The 27146-nt window shown below is 42.0% G+C and overlaps 1 protein-coding gene across 2 annotated transcripts in view; it reads left to right on the top strand.

Moving 5' to 3' along the window:
* TNNC2 (troponin C2, fast skeletal type) overlaps window positions 1-27146 on the top strand; it is a 60260-nt gene that overhangs the window by 31853 nt on the left and 1261 nt on the right. Inside the window, exons 1-5 of one of the 2 annotated variants that reach the window (XM_089673410.1) lie at window positions 21845-21960; window positions 22396-22450; window positions 24092-24235; window positions 25652-25766; window positions 25890-26026. In XM_089673410.1, the coding sequence (XP_089529536.1) occupies window positions 21952-21960; window positions 22396-22450; window positions 24092-24235; window positions 25652-25766; window positions 25890-26026 (460 nt within the window). In that variant the 5' untranslated portion in view covers window positions 21845-21951. Of the gene's footprint in view, window positions 1-21844; window positions 21961-22395; window positions 22451-24091; window positions 24236-25651; window positions 25767-25889; window positions 26027-27146 lie in introns of those variants that run through there. The other variant, XM_089673411.1, reaches the window with a different exon arrangement.

Here is a 27146-nt window from a genome sequence, read left to right as displayed (position 1 = left end):
CGCTTATCAGTACCCATCAGGGACGCTTATTAGTGCTGCCTATCAATGGCCTTTAGTGCCATATATCAGTGCCCACTAGTGCCACCTAAAAGTGTTGCATATCAGTGCAGCCTCATCAGTGCCTCCTCATCAGTTCTCATCAGTGTCACCTATCAATGCCCATTAGTGCCGTCTATCAGTACCCATCAGGGACGCTTATTAGTGCTGCCTATCAATGGCCTTTAGTGCCATATATCAGTGCCCACTAGTGCCACCTAAAAGTGTTGCATATCAGTGCAGCCTCATCAGTGCCTCCTCATCAGTTCTCATCAGTGTCACCTATCAATGCCCATTAGTGCCGTCTATCAGTACCCATCAGTGTCACCTAAAAGTGCAGCCTCATCACTGCCTCCTCATCAGTGCCCATCAGTGCAGCCTATCAGTGCCCATCAGTGCAGCCTCATCAGCGCACATCAGTGAAGGAGAGAAGTCACTTATTTACAAAACGTTTTAACAGAAACTAAGAAACTCTTTTGGTTTTTTTTTTTCGTTTGTTTGTTTAGCAAAAAATAAAAACTCCAGTGGTGATTAAATGCCACCAAAAGAAAGCTCTACCTGTCTCAAAACAATGATAAAAATTTAATTTAGCTACAGTGTTGCATGACCGCGCAATTGTCATTCAAATTGTGACAGCACTGAAAGCTGAAAATTGCTGAAAATTGACCTGGGCAGGAAGGGGGTGAAAGTGAAATAGAGAGGAAATCTTCCAATGGGGACACTAGTTTGGTGACAACTGGGGATTTTTTGCCTTTTTTGCATTTCTGCCTATAGCTGTACTTTAAGGGTTAAAACAGGCATTAAGAGGTGACATATCACCTGTCACTTGTCCTTTTCAGAGGGGCAGCAAGATCTGTTGCTCATGTAAATGCCTTCAGGCATTACAACCTTACTTCATTTTGAATAGACTGCCAACTCACAATGGAAGAAAGAATATGCATGAACCTTTTTTTAAAAGGTAGTGTATGACAACACACATCATGCGTGTTGTGATGTGGTGTGCATTGTAATGTACAGTGTGCTGGGGTGCCAATCACAATGAATAAGACTGCAGTTACATTTCCATATGTTATAGCAATGTGCAATAATACATGCCTTTCAGAGCGCAATGCTGCAAGGCACAAGGGTGGATTGGCCCTCACCTACCTCTGATAAAGACATTTATTTATTGTGCTGACACGCCCTCTACAGGCTGCATCCAGCATCCAGCTCTGGTCTGACATTACACATTAATGCAGGCCGTAGACAGGTCGAAAATTGGCGGTTTAAAAAAAAAAAAAAAGAAAAATCGGTTGTTCGATCGGCCGACGTTACCACCAACGGTAAAAAAAAATTTCTGCCCATCTATGGCCGGCATTTAACCCCATAATTACTTCTGTCCCTTGCAGAGACAGGGGAGCACACAGGGGAGCAATACATAAGAAGAAGAAGAAGAAAAAGAAGAAGAAAAAGAAGAATTCTTGTCCGTTATTATATTTTATATGAAAAGTATTACAGTTGCAACAATGTATCCATTTGTATCCATTTGTATCCATTTCTGATACAGATGTTTTTATTCAGATACAAATGGATACATTGTTGCAACTGTAATACTTTTCATATAAAATATAATAATGGACTGGAATTCTTCTTTTTCTTCTTCTTTTTCTTCTTTTTCTTCTTCTTCTTCTTATGTATTGCTCCCCTGTGTGCTCCCCCGTCTCTGCAAGGGACAGAAGTAATTATGTGGATAAATGCCGGCCATAGATGGGCCGAAATGTTTTTTACCGTTGGTGGTAATGTCGGCCGATCGAACGATCGATTTTTCTTGGATACATTGTTGCAACCGCAATACTTTTTCATATAAAATATAATAGCGGACTGGAATTCTTCTTTTTCTTCTTCTTCTTCTTCTTCTTTTCTTCTTCTTCATCTTCTTGCAGGTCACGGCTCATGCGCAGATTTTTTATCAGTAAAACGATCGGCCGATTTGCCCATCATTGCCGGGAAAATCGTCCGATCGTCAAAATCGCCCGCAAATTTTCCAACATGCCCGATAAAAAAAATGTGCAAAAAGCCCGAAAAATGGCCGACCAATTAACCCACTAACGGTGCGAAAATCGTCCAATTTTTTTCCAGCTGAAAAATCAGCCGTTTTTCAACCTATCTATGTCCGGCATAAGCCTGAGTTCACACTGATGCGGTGCAGAATTCACACCAGTTTCTGTGCGAATTCCACACCACATCATAATCGCACCACGTTGATGCCAACCACTGCGGGTGTGTATGTTAATTTGACAACACCCTGAAATCGGTCCGCAAAACGCTGTGCAATGTTCAGAATCGGATCACATAGGTGTGAATACCCATGTGATCCGGTTCTAGTGCGGACAAAAAAAGCGTCCTTCACAAAATGTATGCTTGAAATTCGCACCGGTTTCTGTGCAAATTCGCATTGCATCATAATCGCACCCCAATCATGTGAACCGTTGCAGTTGTGTATGTTAATTTGACAACACCCTGAAATCAGTGTGCAAAACACGGTGCAATGTGCAGAATAGGATCATATGGGTGTGAATACCCATGTGATCCGATTCTAGTACAGACAAAAAAAGGGTCCTCCATAAAATGTATGGCTCCAATCGCACTGCGCTGATTTCGCATGTGATTTGCACAGGAAGGTGGTGTAGTTCCTGTACGAATCACATGCGATATGCCACACCGCAGAAGTGTGAACTCGGGCTGAGGCTACATGTACATTGGAACGTTTATTCTACTAGCAGCAGTTTACCCGCGTTTAGTGCTTGGACATTTACAGGGCGTTTTGATAACGCTGGTAACGTTAGCTGTGTAAAGTCATGTTAAAAATGTGAGTTTTTCAGCATTTTTTAGCGGTTTTGTATCAGCGTTTATCCGCGTTTTCTCGCGTTTTTAGAGGGGTTTTTTTTACCAAATTTTATTTAGTAAAAAAAATCCAAAAATGCTGGTTTGCTGCGATTTACCGTGTTTGGCCACATTTTTCAGTGTTAGCCCTCATGCACACTGCATGTTTTCATAATGCATTTATGCTTGTACATGATTGAAATCGGCAGAGCTTTACAACATTTGCTAAGGGCCGATTCACACTATAGAAATGCAATCCAGATGCGTTCCGGGCGTGTTTTTGGTACGTTTTTGATGCATGTTTGATGCATTCCACTGCGTTTTTTATGCATTGTGGTTACTTTTTTCCTCTCTTTTTCTTCAATTTGAATTTGTGTGTTCCAGTGCGTTTTTGGTTCATTCTTGATGCATTTTACCGCATTCCGGAATGCACTAGAACTGCAAGCACTGATGTGAACTATGACATTGACAACCATATAACCTACTTTCTGTGCATTTTGGATGCAGAAAAAAAGCAACTAAAGTGCATGTAGTGTGAACTGGCCCTCAGTTCTGGGGAAAATGAATACAACTACACTTGCAAAGTGCACAGGCCATTGGCGTTTAGTAAACCTTTAGATTTGGTGTGTGCGTCACACAACAGAAACAAACATATGTTTACCTAGTTAGATATTAGAAGGAATCAGATAAAAATCCTGCCTCTTACCCGCACCTGTTCACACCAGAGGTATTTGTTGATGAGAACTAGGAAACAGCAACAGCTCAGGGTGAAGTCTCCTCATTTTTCACTTAGCATGTGATTGCGGTTCAGGCAGCCAATGTAAAGTTGCTCACTCATCCCATTCCTGGCCTGCTGCTCCTACACTGACCTGTTTACAACCAGCGTGTGATTTGCTGACATACCAGTAACCAGGTCTGCACCAATGAAATTCACATTTATTCTAAGCCCAAGGATGTGATCCTATTATTGTTAGTGTTGGGCTAGCCAGTAATGCTGGGACTTCTGGTTCCACTGCCATTGGAAAAACAAGGATTTGCCAAAGATCATCAGTAAAGATTTTAACAGTTACATGTTAACAAAAAAAAATTATTTCACATTTCAGCGATACATTTAAATCTTTTACTTTCTGGAAAGCCAACCTTTGGTTCTCTAGCTGCCGTGGAACTACAAGTTCCAGCATTCCCAGGTAGTGCAGTGTTTGCATTATTTACATCCCCAGTCATCATGTTTGTTTGGACATTAGAAAATGACATTATTATTATTATTATACAGGATTTATATAGTGCCAACAGTTTGCTCAGCGCTTTACAATATAAAGGGAGACAATACAGCAACAATACAGTTCAATACAAGAGGGATAGGAGGGCCTGATCCTGGGAGCTTACAATCTAAGAGGGAGGAGCTGGTGGTATAAAAGGTACATTTCACATAGATTAGCATATCTAATTGCAGGGAGTCCAGTTGTCCATCACTAGTCCTTTGGTAATTCCATCCCTGGTGGCAAAGCCTATGATCACAGCTACATGTGAACATTTCTGTTCATTAAGCCCTGGTTCACACTGATGCGGTGTAGAATTTGCAGCGTTTTCTGTGCAAATTCCGCACCGCATCAGAATCGCACCCCATTCATGTGAATCGCTGCTGGTGTGTATGTTAAGTTAACAACACCCCAAAAGTGGTTGCAAAATGTGTTGCGATGTGCAGAATCGGATCGCATAGGTGTGAATACCCATGCGATCCCATTCTAGTGTGGACCCAAAAAAGGATCCTGCACGTTTTTGGTGCAGGTGCGGTGCGTTTAGAGCCATACAAAATGTATGGCTTCAACCGCACCATATACAAATCGCATGTGATTTGCACAGGAATGCGGTGCGGTTCATGTGCGAATCACATGCGATATTCCGCACTGCATGTAGGTGAACCTGGGCTTAAACTGTGTTTACATGTGTGAATGTGATCACACTGCATAATAAGTCCTCATTTACACAGCCTATTAAGGCCAGTAACCACAAAAATAGGTGGCAGGGATCCAGTGGCGTCCAGAGGCAGGTGCATGGGGTGCGCGCCGCACTGGGTGACACCTACCACACGGGGTGTCACCGGACATGTTCCACGAAAAGGTAAGTTGTAAAGCAAGCCGACGATCCCCGCAGGATGTGTGCGATCCACCCTGCGGGGATCGTCAGCTTTCTTTACAACTTACCTTTTCGTGGACCGTGTCTGGTGTCACATCGTATAGGTTGCATGTCAATGATCCCCGCACGATGGATCGGATCTGCGGATTGGGGAGCATAATGGATCGGAGTCTGAGAACTCTGGACACCCATGAGTGGACACCCAGCATATCAGACTCCGATCCATTATGCTCCCCAATCCGCAGATCTGATCCATTCTGTGGGGATCGTCGGAGGGGTGACACCAACCCTAGGGACACCAACACCGGGTGACACCAACCCTAGGGACACCCTTGCAGGGATCACATGTGTTTGCGATCAGCCATGGTCAGGAAGATTCTGCAAATCAATGACAGGCTGACAAATGCCATAAATGTACACATGTAATCTCATGTGAAGAAGATCAAATGAGTGGCCCTGGATGCAGACAGCTTCCATTCAGGACTGCTCATCTGTCCCTAAGGCTGGCCATACATTAATCATTTTTTTTTGTTCAACCAGCAGACTGAAAAAAAAATGATCTGACATGGATGGGGGAATCACTCCCACTGAGCTATTGTATTCGGACAGTGGGGAGATTTCTGCGCCATCAGAATATGATGATCAGCACTGCTGGCAGTGCTGATCAAGCAGCATTTATCCAACAAGTTGGTTGTACAGAAGCTGATTGGTAGATCAATTTCTGCATAATACAAAAAAAGACCACTACCCCAGTCTATAACTGGCCTTCAAAGCAATGAGCACATGTCAAACAACAAAACAGAAAAATTCCTGGCCCGTGCGTAAGCTACAGAGCCTCGTCACAGCACCCTGATATTCTGCAGTTCCTAACTCTACAAATTTTGAGAGCCCCCATAGTAGAGGCACATGTATTCAATGGATAGACCAAGGGCAGGTGGACCTGAGGGAACCTTAAAGTTACAGGAGCACACCAGACACCCAGCATGTAGCACAATGGTAGCTAAGGTGTCCAGTGCGCCCCCTAATGGATAGAAGGACAGGTGGACCTGAGAGAGCCCACCCCTGCTTAAAGGTACAGGAGTGCACTGGACACCCAGCATATAGAACAATGGCAGCTAAGATGCCCAGTGCACCCCACAATAGACAGATGAAGGACAGGTGGACCTGAGAGAGCCCACCCCTCCTTAAAGGTACAGGAGTGCACTGGACACCCAGCTAATAGCACAATAGCAGCTAAGGTGTCCACTGTGCGCCCTAATGGATAGACCAATGGCAGGTGGACCTGAGGGAGCCCACCCCTCCTTAAAGGTACAGGAGCGCACTGGACACCCAGCATATAGCACAATGGCAGCTAAGGTGTTCAGTGTGCCTTCTAATGGATAGATGAAGGACAGGTGGACCTGAGGGAACCCACCCCTCCTTAAAGGTATAGGAGTGCACTGGACACCCAGCATATAGCACAATGGCTAAGGTGTCCAGTGTGCGCCCTAATGGATAGACCAATGGCAGGTGGACCTGAGGGAGCCCACCCCTCCTTAAAGGTACAAGAGCGCACTGGACACCCAGCATATAGCACAATGGCAGCTAAGGTGTCTAGTGTGCCCCCTTTTTCTGTACAACCAGTCTGCCCATACATGACCAATTTCAGCCTGCTGAACCAGCTTAATTTTAATCTATGTATGGCAACCTTAATTGCATTAAACGTTTACATGCATGCAGCCATGGTGCTTGAATGGATTGTTTAGGTTTATCCTCATATTGCATGGTTTTGGTAAAGTAAAATGTGATTGTATAATCTACATGTGTATGACCAGCTTAAAGGGAGTTTACACTCGCTTCTTCCTATTGTGTCTCTGGGATAGGAGATTAATTATTTGTGATGTGCACGAACAGAAAAAAAGACTGCATTTCTTGCGTGCAGGTCTGTTTTGTAGGTGGTTAGGTTCATTAACAGGGCCCATTCAAAATGAATAGGCTGATTTCAAGCATAAAATGTGCATTGACATGTGAGCAGACAAGTGTGAATGAATACCACTAACCTCTTGCTACATTAAAACAAAAAGTATATATACTGTATATATACACACACACTGTATTTTATATATATATATACACTGCATATATGTATATACTGTATTTTAGCCACTAGAGGGAGTGTTAAGATAAGATATCAGCCACACAGAGGGTACATTATTTTCAGAGATGATCAACCAATGGACTAGCATTGTGATAAAGGAGCAGTAAAGCACCATCTTTGGGTAGCATTTTAAAGCAGAAGCCTATACTGTATACATTATATATATCACAAACCTTATATATTTATATACAGTATATGATGTATAAAATATAATGATATGAATCATATAATAAATGACGTATACAGTATCATATATACATTTTTAAAGTATATATGAGGATGGCTAGCACCAGCAAGAAGCAGTATTATAATCCGTGTACACAACAGGTGTGTTCCCCATAATCACCAAAATAACTGAGAGAGGGGTTGCGGCACGGGGAGAGATATTTGTGGCCCATTAAATACCATGTAATTAGGCATCCCTGCCCTTTATCATTATTATTATTATTATTATTATACAGGATTTATATAGCGCCAACAGTTTGCTCAGCACTTTACAATATAAATCAAGCTAATAAAACTTTTTGATGAACAGCAGACAAAGGATACAACTGGAAAAGACATAAATATAAAACAAAGAAACCTGGTGGGTTTTTTTTACATATGTTTATTTACAACTATATCATATTTATCTTAAATCTGTGTAAAGACCACTAATTGCTAATACTCAAGATATGCAACTCGATTTATCCTCTGTCTGCAAAACTGGTCAACATGAGTTTGTGAAATGGCAACCTGTTAAGGACACTTTTAACAGTTAAATAATATATTTTTAATAGATCAAAAAGAGGGACAGCTGAGAAAGGCAGAAGGAGGGACAGAGGAATTTAGTTCCAAATGAGGGGCATTTGGGAGCTATGAGTTTATGTTGTTGTTTGCGTTCTGTCTTCATAAGGTAACTGGGATGCCATTAAAGTAGAACAATAAGCAGAACTTTTTTTTATTTTGCATAAAGGAAGGAAGAGTTACAACTACTGTCAGTTTTTTTGCCATCTGTTTCCCATTGGGGGGATTTACCTTCATTTCTTCTCCCATAGCTTCACAGGAAGTGAGAAGTAATCCCCCAAAAGCGAGGGAATCCTGAGATGTCATCAGGGTCAAATGAACTAGGGTCCCCATTGGAGAGGAGAGGAAATCCCTGCAAATTAAGAGAATCCATTGAGGCACCCCAGGTCACCAGGGCTAGTATCTCCACTGAAAGGTTTCCTCTCTATTACTGTTCTGGGAACAACCCAAAATTTGGCGTTTTCTTTTATTTTTACTTGTGATGATAACGGTAAACAGTACAAATGAAGAGCATGAATCTCTCTACCAGGGGCAGAGGCAGCAGTAAAGACCATACAGGGGTTCCAATCCATCTCCACTCTGTCCAAAACTAAAAAAAGTTTTGCCTTTGGTACACTTTAACAGTGGGGATCAATAAACTCAATGAGGACATCTGTTGATATAAAACATGTGACACATGCTGATGTGGCATAGGCTGGGTTTCTTTTGCTGAAGTGGGCTTCTCTACTTAAGTGGGCACTTCGGCTCGCTCTGCCTCATTCGGTCGTCTCTTCTCTGTCCCTTCACAGGTAAACTATTAATCTATGCTGCTGCTTCTTGCATCCATCTAAAACTGAAACTGCCTGATTACTTTAATGTGCCCTATGGTAAACTATTCATCTATGCTGCTGCTTTCACCATCTGTAAACCTGTCCACATTATTGTGATGTTTATTTTGTTTTTTATTCTCTTACCGAAACTCTGGGCTGATCTTAATCTACTGGATCTTTGTTCTGCCTTTGATACTGTAGACCACAATCTTTTACTTTTTGGCCTTGAAACCATATTTGGAGTCTCAGAATTTACTCTGATTTCATGCACACTGGGTTTAAAAAAATGCCAGTTCTTTTGGCAGAAAAAAAATGCTCATATAGAGCGTTTTCATATAGGCGTTTAGAAGCGCTTGGAAGCGTTTACAAATGTTTCTAATTTTTTTCTGCCAGAAAACTGCTCTCAAAAATGCAAGACAGAGGGGTTTTTTCCAGCCTCTAAACGCTTATCTTAAAGTATGCTTCTAAACATGCTAAAGTGCATGGACACTTAGAATAATATTAGTTGCTTCTACAGATAAAACGATAAACTCCTCTACAAGCATCGATTTTTTTTCAGCCAGTGTGCATGGACCATCATGATACTGATCACTGTCACTTTTCTCTTGGCGGAAGTTAGTCCAGTCAAGTTTGGTGTTCCTCAGGGCTCAATCGTGGGTCCCTTACTTTTTAGCATTTACATGTTTTAACTTGGTCAACTTCTTAGATCACATGGGCTCAATTATCACTTCTGTGCTGTTAATACTTAGATATACATCCACACTAAACTAGATTCTACTCTGGCTGCTTCTCTCCTATCTAACTGTATTTTTGACTTAAAAACATGGATGGCCCACAATTTCCTTCAATTAAACTGTGACGAGACTGAAGTTATACTTATTGGCACCCCCCATCAATTATGTAAGGCCAGCCCTGGTAACCTATCTATAATGGCACTGTACTTAAGTTTTAGTCTAAATTGAAAAAATCTACAGGTGATGTTTGTTGCTAATTTAACATTTGATCCACATGTGCAAAATGCTCTCAGTTGGGAAACATTGCTCAACTGTGTCCTATGCTATCATACGCTGTAGCTGAAAAGCTGATCCATATACTTGCATTCTCCCGACTTGACTACTGCACTGCTCTACTCGCTGGTGTACCTAAATCCACTATTAATCGACTACAATATTTACAAAATTCCACAGTCAGAATCCTGACTTGGTCTTGTACAAGTGATCGTATTACCCATATCCTGGAGTCCTTACACTGGCTACCCGCATAGACTTTAAGATCTTCTTGCTCACCTATAAGGCTCTTCATGACTTGGCACCCCATTATCTGCCCAAACTTTTATCAACTTATTTCCCCTTGTAACCTCCACTCCTCAACTTCTGCTCTTCTGTGTGCCCCCTACTCAGGGGCGGACTGACCATTTGGAAACTTGGGCACTGCCCGAGGGCCCGGGGTCAGTAGGGGGCACCATGAGATGCTCCTGGTACCTTTTTCATAGGCTTTTTTGAGTTTGGGCAAGGACACAGGGGCCCCATGATCCCCTGTTGCCCGGGGGCCACATGAGTTGTCAGTCCGCCCCTGCCCCTACTCACATACACTTGATGCCCCAAAACTCTGGAATTCACTTCCAAAGAGCATTTTCTCTAAACTCATTCATATCAAATCTAAAAACGTTTTTCTTTACACACGCTTTCTATAATTGTCCCTTATTTTCCTGTTTTTCCCTGTGTATTTCTTGTGTTTTTGTTTCCCTTGTCTTTGTAAAGCACTTTGAGAAGCTACTTTTAAAGGCTTTATATTAAATAAAGTTTATTATTATTATTTTATTTACAACTCTGCCCTCGTGCTCCTCTTGTAGTCCGATTTGGTGTGAAAGCTTGCTTTGCTAGCTATATGTCTTTTTTTAACGGCTGATTAATCAACTGGGGGTTACGAACCCCACCTATCACAGTATAAAGCTAGACCACCTTTATGGAGAAAGCACATGCTGGGGTGGCATAGGTTTGGTTTCTTTTGCTTAAGTGGGCACTCTGAATCTCCATTTCAGAAACTGCATGAAGCAAAAGTCCACAGCAAACTACATTAAAAAAAACACCAAACAGCCTGCAGGTGACATTGCCTCCCCATTCAGCTATTTATCTCTTACCCAGTCCTCCTCTTACCTCTGTAACATGCACCTCCTACCTCTCCTTCTCACAGTTGTGTCTTCTCTCCATAAACTCTCCCTCCTTCACCCCTCTTCTCAACCCCACAGTTTATATATATATAGATATATATATATTATACCACCCTTACGTCTGCTCTCTTCTTATTACTGCACTGCACTAATTCTACACCCCCATACTAATAAAACCCCTAGGACACTGGTGTGTGTTCCTTCATATAAATCAGACTTCCATATTAACTCCTTCAACCTTCTGTTCCTCTTCTGGAGATATATCCCCAAACTCTGGTCCTCCCTCATTTAACTGTGGCCAACACACCTACTACCCCACGCCCTCTGGCAGCAGCCGCAATCTACAAACTGTAGTTCCTATTCCTCGTCTTCCCAAAACCAGCTTCCCCTTCTCATGGGCCCTTGTAGAATGTCCGCTCTGTCTGCAATAAAATCACCTCTGTTCGTGACCTTTTTATCACCAATTCCTTTAATCTACTTGCTGTTACATGAATCTGGCTCTGCTTCTCTTGCTTTCCTCTCCCATGGTGGCCTTCTGCTTTCCTCCTTCAACCTTCTGTTCCTCTTCTGGAGATATATCCCCAAACCCTGGGCCTCCTTTATCTAATGGTGGCCAACACACCTACCACCCCACGCTCTCTGGCAGCAGCCGCAATCTACAAACTTTAGTTCCTATTCCTTATGGGCCCTTATAGAATGCCTGCTCTGTCTGCAAAAACCTCACCTCTGTTCATTACCTTTTTATCACCAACTCCTTTAATGTACTTGCTGTTACATGAATCTGACTCTGCTTCTCCTGCTTTCCTCTCCCATGGTGGCCTTCTCTAGACTCACTCTGTCAGATCCTGTGGAATGCACCTTTCACATTCTTAACTCTCCTCCCTTTCTGTCCCCCTCATCATTTGAGGCACATTGTATTCATCTGTTTTCTCAAGTCTCTTTGAGAACTGCTGCTTCCTTGATTGCTTTCAACCTGCCTTGATGACTTCTCTGCCTGGCTATCCTACTTTCTCTCTGAAATTTCTACAACTATTCTCAGTGACTTCAACATCTCTGTTAATACTAACACTCCTGCTACTTCTAAGCTTCGCAGTCTAACCTCCTCCTTTGACCTGAAGCAAGGGATACGTACTCCTACAACACCCTTGACCTTGTATTCTTCTACCTATGCACTCCGTGCAACCTCTCCAACAATCCTTTTCCTCTCTCTGATCACTACCTTATTAATTTCACTCTGTCCCTGTTTTTCACCTCCTCCCCCTTCAACCACTTAATGGTGACCCTTAGAAACCTTCTCCACTTTAACACTTATCTTCTCTATTCTGCCACTGACCACCTCTATGACAAAATCTCATCCCTTTCCTGCCCCGACCTAGCCATTTCTGTCTACAACAGTTCACTGTCATCCTTCCTGGATGTTCTTGCCCCATTCACTACACACAGAATAAAATACTGACCCCTACAGCCTAGGGAAACAGATGATATCAGAAATGCCAAGAAACATAGCCGCACTCTTGAGCATCTGTGGCGCAAGACTGAGTCTCAGAAAGACTTAACCAATACAAATCTGCCCTACAAAATACAATTGCTGCCTCTACTTTGCCAAGCAGACCTATTTTATCACTCTCATTTATACTGTCATCCAGTTCCCATCAACTCTTCTCTACCTTTAACTCTCTGCTTTGTCTTCCACTGCCTCCACCTACTAACTCACTCACTGCCAAGGTGATCGCCAATCACTTAAAAAATAGGATTGATACAATTTGTGATGAGATTTCCACTGTACATATACCTCCTCCACTTCACATTTCATGTCCACAGGTACACTTAACACTCCCCTTTTTCAACCCTGCTACTATAGACGAAGTTGCTAAACTTTTTTCTAATGTCCTCCTAACCACCTGCCCCCTGGACCCTGTCCCCTTACAATTACTACGGTCACCCTCTGGCTCTATCCTACACTAACTCACATCTTCAATCTGTCCCTCTATTCTGGGGTCTTTCCCAACTCTCTAAAACATGCACTAGACACGCCCGTACTTAAAAAGTCATCAGTGGACCCACCAATACTAACAACCTGCATCCCAATTCCTTGCTCCCCTTTACTTCCAAACTCCAGAACGCCTAGTCTACAACCAACTGAGCTACCACCAAAGTGAGAGTAAACCTTGATTCCCTTCAGTCTGGATTTTGTCCTCAATACTCACAGAAACTGCTCTCCTAAAACTCAAAAATTATTTATTAACTGCTAAAACCAATGGTCACTATTCTGTACACCTACTCCTGGACCTTTCTGCTGCCTTTGATTTGGCTGACCACCCCCTCCTCTTCAAAAAACGTCACTCATTTGGTCTCTGTGACTGTACTCTTTGTTGGTTCTCATCCTACCTATCCCACCGCACCTTCAGTGTCCCTTGCAATTTTACCTCCTCCCCTCTTTCTGTCAGTGTCCCCCAAGGCTCTGTTCTTGGACCTCTCCTATTCCCGACCTACACTTTCTCCCTGGGCCAGCTGATAGCCTCCCATGGCTTGCAATACCATTTCTACGCTGATGACACCCAAATCTATCTCTCTACCCCTCATCTCACTCCATCAGTCTTCTCACGCATCACTAATTTACTGACAAACATATCAGTCTGAATGTCACAACACTTCCTCAAACTCAATCTATCCAAATCCAAGCTCGTAATATTTTTTCCCCCACGTGCCCTTCCCCTGACTTCTCTGTCAAAATCAGTGATGCAACAATCAACCCGTCCCCACATGCCAGGCTGTTAGGTGTAATCCTGGATTCTGAATTCTCCTTTCGGTCCCACATCCAATCGCTTTCCAAAGCTTGTCGTCGCAACCTCATCCAAAATATGCCCCTTCTTAACCAATGACACTACAAAGCTTCTAATTCACTTCCTGGTTATCTCTTGCCTCCGTTACTGTAATTCCCTCCTAATTGGCTTAGATTTACATAGGCTATCCCCCCATTCAGTCCATCATGAATGCTGCTGCCAGACTCATCCATCTTACCAACCATTCAATGTCTGCCACCCCTCTCTGCCAATCCCTCCACTGGCTTCCACTCACCTAATGAATTCAATTCAAAATACTAACAACAACTTAGAAAGCCATCCACAGCTCTGCCCCAGCTACATCACTACCTAGTCTCAAGATACCAACCAAATTTTTCTCTTCATTCATCCCAAGACCTCCTACTATCTAACGCACTTGTCACCTCCTCCCATGCTCACCTCCAGGACTGCTTCCGAGCCTCCCCCATCCTCTGGAACTCCCTACCCCAATCAGTTTGACTATCTCCTACTCTGTCGACTTTTAGGCATTCTTTGAAAACCCTTCTCTTTAGAGAAGCCTATCCTGCCTCTGTTTAACAACTGTACATTTGTTTCCACCATCAACTCATCCCCCACAGTTAGCACCTTTTGTATCACCTGACCCTCCCTTTTAGATTGTAAGCCTTAAGGAGCAGGACCTTCTGATTCCTCCTGTATTGAATTGTATTGTAACTGTCTGCCTCCATGTTGTGAAGTGCTGTGCCAACTGTTGGCGCTACAATAATCCTGTATCATAACAATGTGATCCTTAGCCATGCCAGGATCTATGTGTTTCATGGAAACCAAATTGTATCACACCAGCAAGATTATTCAAAAGTTGTTGAATGCCTTTTAGCTTTTTTTTTTTTTTTTTTTGCATTCTTCACTAAATAGTGCTAAGTAGTAAACCTGACATTTTAACTGCAGATGCAGTTTTCACTGGAGAGCAATAAATAGAATACATAGCACATTTATGAAGCAGTAAATCTGACATTATTATTATACAGTATTTATATAGCACCAACAGTTCGCTCAGCGCTGTACATTACAATGGGAGACAATACATGAGACAGTACAGTGATAATACAATGCGATACACAAGGGGTTCGAGGGCCCTGCTCCTTGGAGCTTACAATCTAGGACATTCACCAAACATTCACTGCATGTGGATGTTCCAGATGCAGGCATTGTGATATATGTATAAAAGTGATTGATCCATCACAAACATCTTTAAGTTATTAAAATTCACTTACACACATATACATTCCAAACTGTGAAGAGAGATCATGTAAACCTGGGCTGCTTTATTTAAGGTCAAGTGAAGCAAATTAAAGCCATACCCATGACACCAGCCATGTACAGGAGAAGCTCGTTGTCACAAACACAGGTCAATACACTGCACTTTTCACCAACTTGTGACAACTGGCTGGTAAACCTCACAACTCGCTGACACTGAATCGCAACAAGGGAACTCTCAGCCTCACACTGCATGAAGATTTTCCAGCTTGCGGGACCACAATCCATGTGCCAACAGACTGAAAGCGATTGTCACTGGGTTTAGGTAACTTAAGAAATTAACTCTTTAAATCCTCAACTGCCACCAGACAGGATCGGCTTATCGCCCTTTCACAATATTAGCGACAACAATCATGAATCGAAATAAACGTTTGTACACACACTGACACCACAGACAGGTATATTCAGAGATTTACCATGTAGTAGTGCTCTTCAAGAGACAGGGATTCTTTAAGGTTTGCATTAGGGCGCTAGAGACAATTTAACACTTTTCAAAATATTGTTTACTAATGAAAAGGTAAAAAAATGGTGCAAATAAAATATTTACAAAAAAGGTATTACAAAAATAACAAAGAGACAACAAGGCAACAGCAAAACAAAAAGGGTTGAAAAAAATACCTATCACGTCTTGGTTCGGCAGACTCCAGTCAACAAGCAAGATGGTATATTGGCTCTCATAGGACTTGACAGTTGTTCCTTGGTTTGAAGGTAAATGAGAGCTGTCAACTGTAGTTGCAATCCCCTTTTCTGGACCTTGAGTTGCAAATTAATCCCTTGGAGTCCCCCAGGTCACCAGAACTAGTGTCCCCATTGGAAGTTTTCCCCTCTTTTACTTTTCTGGGGAGAACCAACAGTTGGGGATCTTTCTTTTACTTTTGCTTTCAAAGATAATGGTAAACAGGACAAATCTCCCTAACGGGGAGGGCAAATCTTCCTAATGCCCCATACACACGATAAGAAAATTCTACGAAAAAGTTTGCGGAACCACTGATCGAACGATTTTCTCTTCATTGATGAACAGGATGTTTTAACCGTTAGCGATATTGTGAATGAAAAAATCTGGTTGAACAACCATCAAAAATGTTGTCGTTTCGCATACGATGGTACAAAAAAAATCTATCACGCATGAGCAGAAACAGAAGATGACTCGGATGTTTATGTCCAAGGAATCTTCGTAAACACGAACAAAAAATCCAAATGTTAAAAGTAGATTGGCCTAATGAGATAATAAAACCAGATTTCTGCAGATTATATTTTATGTATCACTATTTATGTATATAGGTCATGTAATAAACCACATTATACTCATTGCTGGTAATTGTTGTGTATATCACTCGTTCTGGCCGGAAGGGCGTGGCTACAAGGTCACACGCACACTGCATCATTTCCATTTATACGGAAGACGTCAACACTACGTATTGCCCAACGAGCGATTTTTTTAGATTGGTTAATGTGGGCCACGATTTCGACCAACGAACGAACGCCTCTTGGTCGTCGCATGACCAATCGGCCAATTTTCTAATCGTGCATTCCCACCTTTACAGGGACACAGAGGGCAATAAAAACCTGACAGGTGTTCTAAACCCTCTCCAAAAGTAAAAAAAAAAATGTTTGCCTTTAGTTATATGTTAACCTCCCTGGCGGTATTCCGGAGTGTAGCTCGGGGTAAAATTTCAGTACCAAGAGCGGTAACCCCGAGCTACACTCGGGTTTACCATGCGGCGTTGCTCAGGGATTCCCTGCAGGGCTTACCTTGTCATTCGCTCCCGCGATGTGTCCCCTGCAGCGTCCCTGGCCATCTCCTCCGGCTTCCGTGTTTTGGTCCCTGTGAGCGTCGGGACGTACGGAAGCCGGAACCGGAAATTTTAGAAACTGGCATTTTCTAATAAACGAAAATGACATAGTAAAACATTACTGTTTCAAACCATTTCACATACATTTTGTCCCTACTGCTTTGTCCTGTGCCCTGCCTGCATTTTTACTGTTCTTTCTGCCTGGAAACTTCGAAAAGTCCATGGTGTCTAAAAAGCGTCACTTTAGGTCAAAAGTGGTTTTAGACCAGCTAGAGAACAGCGATAGTAAATCAGAACCACTTGCAGAATTGAGTGATAATGATTCGTGGAGAAATTCGTCATCAAACACTGAAAACGATTTTGCGACTTTGCTCAGCGATGTGCGAACTTGGTGCTCTATTTCAAATTTCAGTGTTTTTGGTTTGATTACATTATTGAATTAAATGTATTATTATTATGTTATTATTTTTTATGATTATTTATTAAATTATAATTTATGATTTCGTGTTTCAAGTTTTATCCTACCCGGGATGTTTACTAGACTCTTGTTCGGACAGATTTCAGTGAGTTATTCCTAAAAATTACAGGCCTACAATATAAAACGCCAAATTTCCATGCAAAATAATGGTACCGCTTTCAGCACCAAAAATCTGATATAATCATATCGCCAGGGAGGTTAAAGAAACACCATGGGAGTTGTATATGATCCACAGTGCTTTAGCGAGCTATATGTCATTCAGTTAAAGATTATATATATTATAATGTTAAAATTCGAAGGGCCCACGAACATCTTTGCAATTCGATGTGTTGTGATAGGGCACTTTACGTGTGTTACTGGTGCTTGCAGTGCCTTTATTCTGCACGGCACCCGAAGTTTAAGTATTTTTTTCCTATTTTACCAGAGTAGGTAAAAAAAAACAGTTTGCATATATGCAAATACATGCGAACATGCAAATTCACTCTTCATTTTAGCATTTGAATCAGTTTATTCTGATTGCAGTTTGAGTAATGACATCAAAGTGGCTCAGATGTGTACTACTAAATCAGGAGCTCGTTATGCATTTTGCTAGCCATTGCAATTTTTATTGCTTTATGGTAATTAGGGTAAAACTTGACTTATTCCTTTTACACGTGAGCGCCACAGCCGTGCTTCTGTAATGTTCATGCCGTATACCCCAAACAGCTGATCATGTGCAGGGAAGTTGGAACAAACCAGAGTTTCCAATGAACATGCACTTCACAAGCATAGTTAATGCCAAATTAGATAGAAATGGTTAAAACCCCGATTATGTGACCGTGGTCTGTGTTCCATTTGGGAGCAGGAGCGGACTGACCATTTGGAAACTCGGGCACTGCCCGAGGGCCCGGGGTTAGTAGGGGGCCCCATGAGATGCCTCTGGTACCTTTTTCATAGGCTTTTTTGAGTTTGGGCAAGGACACAAGGGCCCCATGATTCCCTATTGCCCGAGGCCCCATGAGTTGTCAGTCCGCCCATGTTTGGGAGATTTCCCCTCTTGTGCTGTCCTGGGAATACAACAGGAAGTAGGATGAAATCTCTCCAAAATGAGATCTCCTCTTAGACATTTGGGACTTGAACAGGTATCTTCATTGAAAGATCATCCCTAAAGTAATACATTTTAATTGCCATCATACCTTCTACTTATGTATAACGATCCTGCCACTGTATTTAATTTAATATAAAAAAAAATCATCTGAAGTCTGAGGTCACATGACATTTCCCAGGTCTAAGGGAAAGTTCTGAGGGAGGAGTTTCTAGTATTCTGCCGATATATGGATCTGTGCCTGTACAGCGTTGATTGGTGCTGTTCTGGTCACATGACATGAAAAAGTTTTCAGAATAGAGAATTCAAATTAATAACTAATAGCAACTAAATGTTTGAAAGCTTTAAACAAATCTATATTTCAAAGCAAATGTTTATTATTTTTTTGCAATAACATGATGTAGGTGGAGTTTAAGTTGACCAACAATAGCTTTCACTTTGAAGAGATCTAGAGGAGGTTCTTTCAATCGCAGGCTGTGTCATGCTCCTCCAGCCTGTGTCTATGGTGTGTATGTGCTGGGACTATCAGGGAGGTGAAGCCTCCATCAATCACCATCTTATATCCTGCCCTCATAGTGTTTGGCAATATGAGGTCATGGAGGAGGTGGGAGGGAGCGGACTGTCTTTTACCACTATGTATACACCTACATGTGTGACTCTATAGGCACATGGTTTGCACAGATAAAAAAAAACGATGAAATTAACTGTTTAGAAGGGCACTGAAACTGGAGCATGCTTAGTAGATGTCAACAGCTGGTCTACACAATCTCAGGCTGCAGCGGGGACACTGACACGGAGGGAGGGGCAGTGAATAGTAGGATCAACCAGGATTTTTGCAGTCTACAGAAAACAAATGCTCTAAAGCAGGGGTGTCAAACTGGTGGCCCTCCAGCTGTTGCGAAACTACAAGTCCCATCATGGCTCTACCTTTGGGAGTCATGCTTGTAACTGTCAATCTTGCAATGTCTCATGGGACTTGTAGTTTGGCAATAGCTGTAGGGCCGCTAGTTTGCCACCTGTGCCCTAGAGGATGAGTATGAACACAATGTAATATTGCATGTATTGACAGTTTTTGATGATTTGGGTTTAATGACACTTTGGGGTTTATTTACTAAAGCTGGAGAGTGTAAAATTAGGCCCACTTCTGCATAGAAATCAGTCAGCTTCCAGGTTTTTATGTCAAAGCTAAATTGAACAAGCTGAGGTTAGAAGCTAATTGATTTATCTACAGAAGTGGGCCTGATTTTGCCCATTTCAGGTTTAGAAAACAAACCTCTTTAACTCCTGTTCTGTAGCATCAAATGTTGGATGTCCCACCACTTCATGTCCTGGTCTCAGTGCTCATCAAGACAAATACAGGTAAATCCCCAGCAGGTCACAGACAGCTATACAGACCTGTCAAAGGTGTCAACCTTTACCTATTCTATCCAAGAAAAAAATGTGTATAAAAGCACTTGGAGGTCTGGTATAAATGCTTTCACCCAGGATTCACACGTAGAAGTCTGGTTGTCAATGTTGTCACCTAGGATTCACACTTAGAGGCCCAGTTATCAATGCTGTCTCCCAAGGATCACTCTTAGCCCGAGTTCACATACATGCCGTGCAGTATATTGCATGTGATGCACACAGGGACCGCACCGCATTCCTGTGCAAATCACATACGATTTGCGTGTGTTGCGATCAGAGCCATACATTATGTATGGCTCTAATCGCACTGCACCCGCACCAAAAACATGCAGGACCTTTATTTTGGCCCGCACTAGAATCAGATCGCATGGGTATTCACACTTATGCAATCCAATTCTGCACCAATTGCGGACCACTTTTGGGGTGTTGTTAACATACACACCTGCAGCGGTTCGCATGAACGGGTTGCGATTCTGATGCGGAATTCGCACAGAAAACGCTGCGAGTTCCACACTGCATCAGTGTGAACCAGGGCTTAGAGGTCTGGTTATCAATTTTTCCACCCAAGATTGACACAACTTTCATCCAAGATTCACACATATGACTAACCGGATCTTGTGTGAAAGTTATAAACAGCCCTTAGTATACAAGAATCAGACTAACAAAATGACAGCAATCTGAAGAAAAGGGCTATCACCTATTTCTAGCTTTAGGTTCCAGTGCCATCTACCTAATTCCTAGAGCAGGTTATTATTGCTGTCTAATGTCTCATTGGAGAGATTTTTTTTTTATTTTTTACCGCAATGACAATCACCAAACAGAAACTTAGAGAAAATCTGCATTAGCAAAAAAATCTGATAGGGGTTCTAACCTTCACATACTCTACACAAAAATGCAGTTTGTGTCCCTGTTGCAGATTTTTCCTAACTTTCTGTCATGGTTACCAGGACAACATGGGCCGAAACCAGGGGCGGACTGACCATTTGGTCTCTCGGGCATTGCCCAAAGGCCCGGGGTCAGAAGGGGGCCCCATGAGATGCCCCTGGTACCTTTCATAGATTTTTTTGGGTGTGGTTTGAGTGTGGGCGAGGACACATGGGCCCCATGATCCCCTATTTCCCGGGGACCCCATGAGTTGTCAGTCCATCCCTGGCCGAAACACACTCTTTCTACTGAGCAGAGGAAAACCACATTATGTGCATTAGTGCCATTTATTTTGAATGGCACCCAGGTGCACTAAGGCAGTGCAGCTCCAATGCATGGTAATGCACTGCCATGCATTGTAGTGTGCTGCGTTGCTATGAATGCTGTATGTCCTTTTTATAGACATTGTGGTGCATTTCCAGCCCATTCATTTGAATGGACAGCCTCAATGGAAAATTAAAAAATGCATGTTAGCGCAATATACCAGAACATCTGAATGGGCCCAAAGATAGGAGAAATCTTCCCAATAAAGTCTTGGACAGCAGTAAAAATCTAAGAGAGGTTCTAATCCTTTCCCATTATATTCAAAACTGAAATAAAACATCTGGCTGAAGATACATTTGCACGATACAAAAGATGAAACTGGGTTAAACTGCAGAATCCTAGAATCTTATACGTGTATTTGTATGACACAGTTCCTTAATACATCTTAATCTCTATAACTTTTCACATTACCCACAAAGATTTGCATATACTGAAAGTAATATATTCTGCAGTCTCCTAAATAGCCTGTGTTACTGTCAGTTTCTTGGTGCCAGAAGACATATTTCTTGAATGAGCTTAGGTCGAACGTAGGATGTGTAGGAAGAAAGTGGGAAAACATAATGGTCATAAAACTATTATACAGAGAAAAGCTAAAGTAAAGCATAATGGACACTCAGTATTCTGCCTATTTCAGGGAAACTTGCTCTGTCTGCAGAGAGTATATTTAGTAATTTGGCAGCTTCAGTTCATATCCATCTCTGCCAGCCTTAGGGGGTTCATATGTGAGGAGGTAACCCAATCCCCGTCTAAACTCCACTCCCTATAAGGAGCCTTGAAGTGTCTGCTAATTATACCAGCTCTTATCTTTTGGACACCTGCAGCAACCTCTTGGGGTTCAGTCATCCGTGGACATAGTGCTGTGACGAAGCCCTGTGTCCCCAAGCACCATGGCGCAGGTCAGTCTGCGTTATAGAGACGTCTGTACCAATGCCTCCTTATCCTCCATTCATCTAATCTTCTCTTTTGTTGTGCCCTACAATATTTCATTTTTTTTTAATTTTTTTTCCTGGTTATTTTTAATGAAAGTTTGCCCGTGTCTGGTGTAATGGGGCTTTTTGGAACTCCTCATATCAGACCTCACAGAAGACGTTGTTTGTGCTCCCAGCTCTTGTGGATACTCTTTATTACTTGAAGCCCCTGATGCTTTTGTTTTGGTGGTTGAAGGAATACCCAGGGCTGTTTGCTCTGCACAAATCGGCACTTGCAGGCCTGGCTCCTGGCTGATTTTGAAGGCATTACTAAAACATGGAGTAGAGTATTAAGGGTTAGGTCTTTTCTTAAGATGAGTTAATGGATGATGGATCAATAATGAGCATATCTTTGGTTTGCAGCCTACAGACCAGCAGATGGACGCGAGGTCCTTCCTCAGCGAGGAAATGATCGCTGGTAAGTCTCCTTGTACTTGATACTTTGTAGTATTCGGTGAAGCCTAGATCAGTGGTGTCCAACATTTTCTTAGCCTGGGATCATGCAATCAATTTGACATCTTCCTTAAAAAAGACACTTTCACTGGCCCGTCTTTCTGGCCATCATGAAACTTTAAACATAAATTCATAATCCTCATTTGCTGCTGCTACTTATATGGTGCATACCTTTGATCTGGGCTTGGTGTGTCAGATTGTGTTTACCAAATTATGTATCTGATTTAAATGTGTGATTGAAGACATGTATGCCGAGTAGTCTCTTAAGGCCTCTTCTCCACAAATGATTTGGATTGTCATGTAATGGACGAGATAATTAAGGAGAGTCTTAGAGACAACTCAGTCCTTTATCATTTTCATGTGTAAGAGAAAGATTATGAAAGTCTCACAGGAGAAATATTCTAGGGTTAAAAAAGGCTTAATAAACTTCTTTGTAGGCTTAATAAACTTTATTATGTAGTCATGTGCAGGATTTCATAGAAAGAATTAATATTTTGGTAAGCTTACAGTGAAAGACTAATTGAAATCTGTTTTCTGATTGGTTGTATGAGTTCTTATTCACCATGTGAAGTCCACAAATGTCTAGGTGTCAGACTTCTGCTAGAAAAGTAGCATCTAATAGAATAATGAGTGATCACCAATATTTTGGATACAGGATAATATTTGGTTTATCCGATGAATTAACTTGCAATACAGACTGCCTTTAATATAGTGAGGCTGAAATCGGCAGTCTTAGCAGTATTGGCCATCAGTATTTAACGTGATACTATTGCAGGATTCACTATCCAACACTAATATATTTATCATAAATGAAAGAGGAAAATTTATCTAAAAGGATGGCCATATAAGTGATACCGAATGGCCACATATGACTGAGCATCACTGCCGTAAAATTTCATTTGTATTTTGAGAAACACCACCAAATATAGGTAACCTGTCATAAGTAAAAAATGGGGTTGCCAGTGCTGACCTCTCTTTCTAAAATACTAGTTGCATAGCTGTCATGTTAGTCCCCTGGCTTCTATATTGTATGGCCTATTGACATAGAACAGGTATACGAGGTTTGGTATTATGACTTCATTCTAGCTGCTTACGTTTATGAGGTCAGTAACTCAAATTGTTTTGAAGCCAGAGAGGGATAGTTAGCATTTTTAAAAAGACTTTCCAGTCATTTCTGATTAGAAATTCAGAAATTGATGCCCCTATTGTCCTCTTGAGACCGGTCCATTTGTATATATAAGGGACAAAATGTCCATTTGTATATATAAGGGGCAAATAACACTAGATAAAGGAGAAAATGACACTTTGTAGAGGTAAAAAGGGCATTAAAATGTAGATGGTAAGGAAGGAATTTCACAGCCGTTCTCCGGTTTCAGAGGATTATTGATAGCGCGAGAAGCAGAATTTTAAACAGCATAGAGAAATGTAATGCATTGGCAAGATTCATTGTGATGGAAGTAAAAAGATAGCACAAAATCTTAGGAAACAGACTGATTTATGTGAAGTGATCATTGAATGAGTGAGTTAGTAAGGAACAGTGAATTAAAATTACCTATTACAATGGGAAAGCACAAAAATCAAAATCTTTTCTTTTCTCTGTTAACAGAGTTCAAGGCCGCCTTTGACATGTTTGACACTGATGGTGGCGGTGACATCAGCACCAAGGAGTTGGGTACTGTCATGAGGATGCTTGGACAGACCCCAACCAAAGAAGAGTTGGATGCAATCATTGAGGAAGTAGATGAAGATGGTGAGTTTAGGACAGATAGCCTTTGATGGCCTTGTGCATAAGCTTGACTAACTGATGGCCAAAATTTTGAAAAATGTTGCCATACATATTTACAGAAAATTTGAATAAACCCAAAACACTGGCACACAAGTCACGTGGATGACAACATGGACTACACAGACAAGAAGACACGGCCTCTCTCCTACTATTCTGGTTTTTGATATCTGAATATTGAAAATAACTTTGCCCACACCAAAGTAAATGAGGTCCAAAGGTAGCCACGTACATAAGATTAACATTGCACAATTGAGCTTTTTGGCCAGCTCAATCCATGACCATTATGTTTATTGATTTTGGAAGACACACCTAGATAGTCTTGAAATCAGGGGCGGACTGACCATTTGGAAGCGAGGGCCCGGGGTCAGTAGGGGGCCCCATGAGATGCCCCTGGTACCTTTTTCATAGGCTTTTTTGAGTTTGGGCAAGGACTCAGGGGCCCCATGATCCCCTATTGCCCGGGGGCCCCATGAGTTTTCAGTCCGCCCCTGCTTGAAATAGTCATTGAATTAAATGTTTTTTCTAATTTCTATGGGAATTGTTTTTTGCTTCAGCCATGAATGAAAAAGCCACTGATGAGGCTTACATTCCTCCCCTTCAACACATGCATAGCCTAGTTATACAAACATGATCTGAATAAATGACAAACAATTCCCCAATGTCCTTCCCGATTCGAATGTCTCTGAATTGTAAAAGGGTTCATGTGGACAGATGTTTATATCAAATGCAGCCGTTTTCATTCAAACGCAGTGCTGCTCAAACGCATGTGTTGAAGGCCAAATGCAACATTTGTCAAGAAAAGGTTGTCTATGACCTGCAAAACAAAACACATAATAATAAGACCTGCAACATCCAAAGAAACATTCTGAAAAGCAGGACAAATGCTGCCTCTGCACCAGGGGTGGACTGACAATTCATGGGGCCCCCCGGGCAATAGGGGATCATGGGCCCCTATGTCCTTGCGCACACTCAAACCACACCCAAAAAAAGCCTATGAAAGGTACCAGGGGCATCTCATGGGGCCCCCTACTGACCCCGGGCCCTCGGGCAGTGCTCAATTGCACAAATGGTCAGTCCACCCCTGCTCTGCAATCTGCTGACCTGCATTTGATGTGCATTTATACAAGCCCTTAAAGCCCTGATATTCTACAATAACCATACTTTGTGTGGTCACCTTAAAAGATGGCACTTTCTCAAAATTGACTACTGTATAGTCCATTGTGTACAGTACAATATGTCACAAATACTGTATGTCATAGACAAGATCTGTGGCATTTTAGAACTGAATGGTCACCTGTTTCTTTGAGGCATATAATATACATGTGAAGATGTGCTGTGTACTGGACCAAGATATGAGGTAACACCCATGATATCTTGCAGGCAGCGGTACCATCGACTTTGAAGAGTTCTTGGTCATGATGGTGCGCCAGATGAAAGAGGATGCGCAAGGAAAAAGTGAAGAGGAATTGGCTGAATGCTTCCGCATCTTTGACAAGTAAGTGCTGGCTTCCTATCCATATTCATTAACCCTTCACTTGGTTAGATGCAGATACCTGTGCACATTTACATGGATGTTGTAGCATTCCTGCTCCCTAAGAATGTCTGTCCTTTCATTCAGAAATGCTGATGGATACATTGATAGTGAAGAGTTGGGTGAGATCCTGCGTTCTTCAGGGGAAAGCATTACAGATGAAGAGATTGAAGAGCTCATGAAGGATGGAGACAAAAACAATGATGGAAAGATTGACTTTGATGGTGAGTCCCACGTATTTATATGTCACCCAACAAGATGCACAGATACAACTTCCTGATTGATGAGATCATACAACATTGGCTTTGTTCCACAATGAAACCTGGCACTCATATGCAGGGGCATGGCATATTTGTGTCTCTTTGCCTTTTAGTTAGGTGAAAGATCTTCAGCCTCATGTATAAACGTTTCTCAGGCTGCCATTGTGAAAGAAGAATCTCAAGAACAAATGGAATGCCAAACATCATTTCCTTAAAATATAACTAAAGACAAAACTTTTTTTTTCTTTTTTTTTTTTTGGACAGAGTGCAGAGGGATTAGAACACTTGTCAGTTTTTATTGCAGTCTTTGAGATTCACTCTCTCTATTTGCCCTGTTTACCATTATCATTAAAAGTGAAAGTAAAGGAAAATCCCAAATTTTGGGTTGTCCCCAAAAAAGTAATAGAGGGTAAACCTTCCAATGGGACCCTAGTTCTGGTAACCTGGAGGTTCCGAAAGAATTTCCTTAATTTTAAGGGGTTTCTCTCACTTCCTGTTTGGCTATGGTTATAGTTCTACTTTAACCCTGGTTCACACTGATGCGGTGCGGAATTTGCAGCATTTTCTGTGTGAATTCCGCACCGTATCAGAATCGCACCCTGTTCATGCGAACCGCTGCGGGTGTGTATGTTAAGTTAGCAACACCCCGAAAGCGGTCCGCAAAACGCAGTGCGATGTGCCGAATCGGATCACATGGATGTGAATACCCATGCGATCCAATTCTAGTGCGGACCAAAAAAGGGTCCTGTACCTTTTTGGTGCAGGTGTGGTGTGATTAGATTCATATAAAATGTATGGCTCCAATCGCACCGTACAAAAATCGCATGTGATTTGCACAGGCATGCAGTGCAGTTCCTGTGCAAATCACATGCAATATACCGCACCGCACAAGTGTGAACCCAGGTTTAATATTGCGCAGTGGTGTTGATATGAAGCTCTGCCCCTTTCCATTCAGCTCTTTCCTGACTTCTGCTGTGTTACAGTTGGTGCAAAATCAGATTTCTTGGAATAATATATGAATGATCAATCTTGCTCAGAAGACAGTTCATGCATGTGCCAGTTTTTATTCTTAGATATATTTTAG

The sequence above is a fragment of the Staurois parvus genome, unplaced genomic scaffold (genome assembly GCF_062004578.1).
Source record: "Staurois parvus isolate SC_StPar_1 unplaced genomic scaffold, SC_StPar_1.0 ptg000137l, whole genome shotgun sequence".
In the NCBI taxonomy this organism is placed as follows: Eukaryota; Metazoa; Chordata; class Amphibia; order Anura; family Ranidae; genus Staurois; species Staurois parvus.
This window is presented reverse-complemented; position numbering and strand designations above follow the sequence as displayed.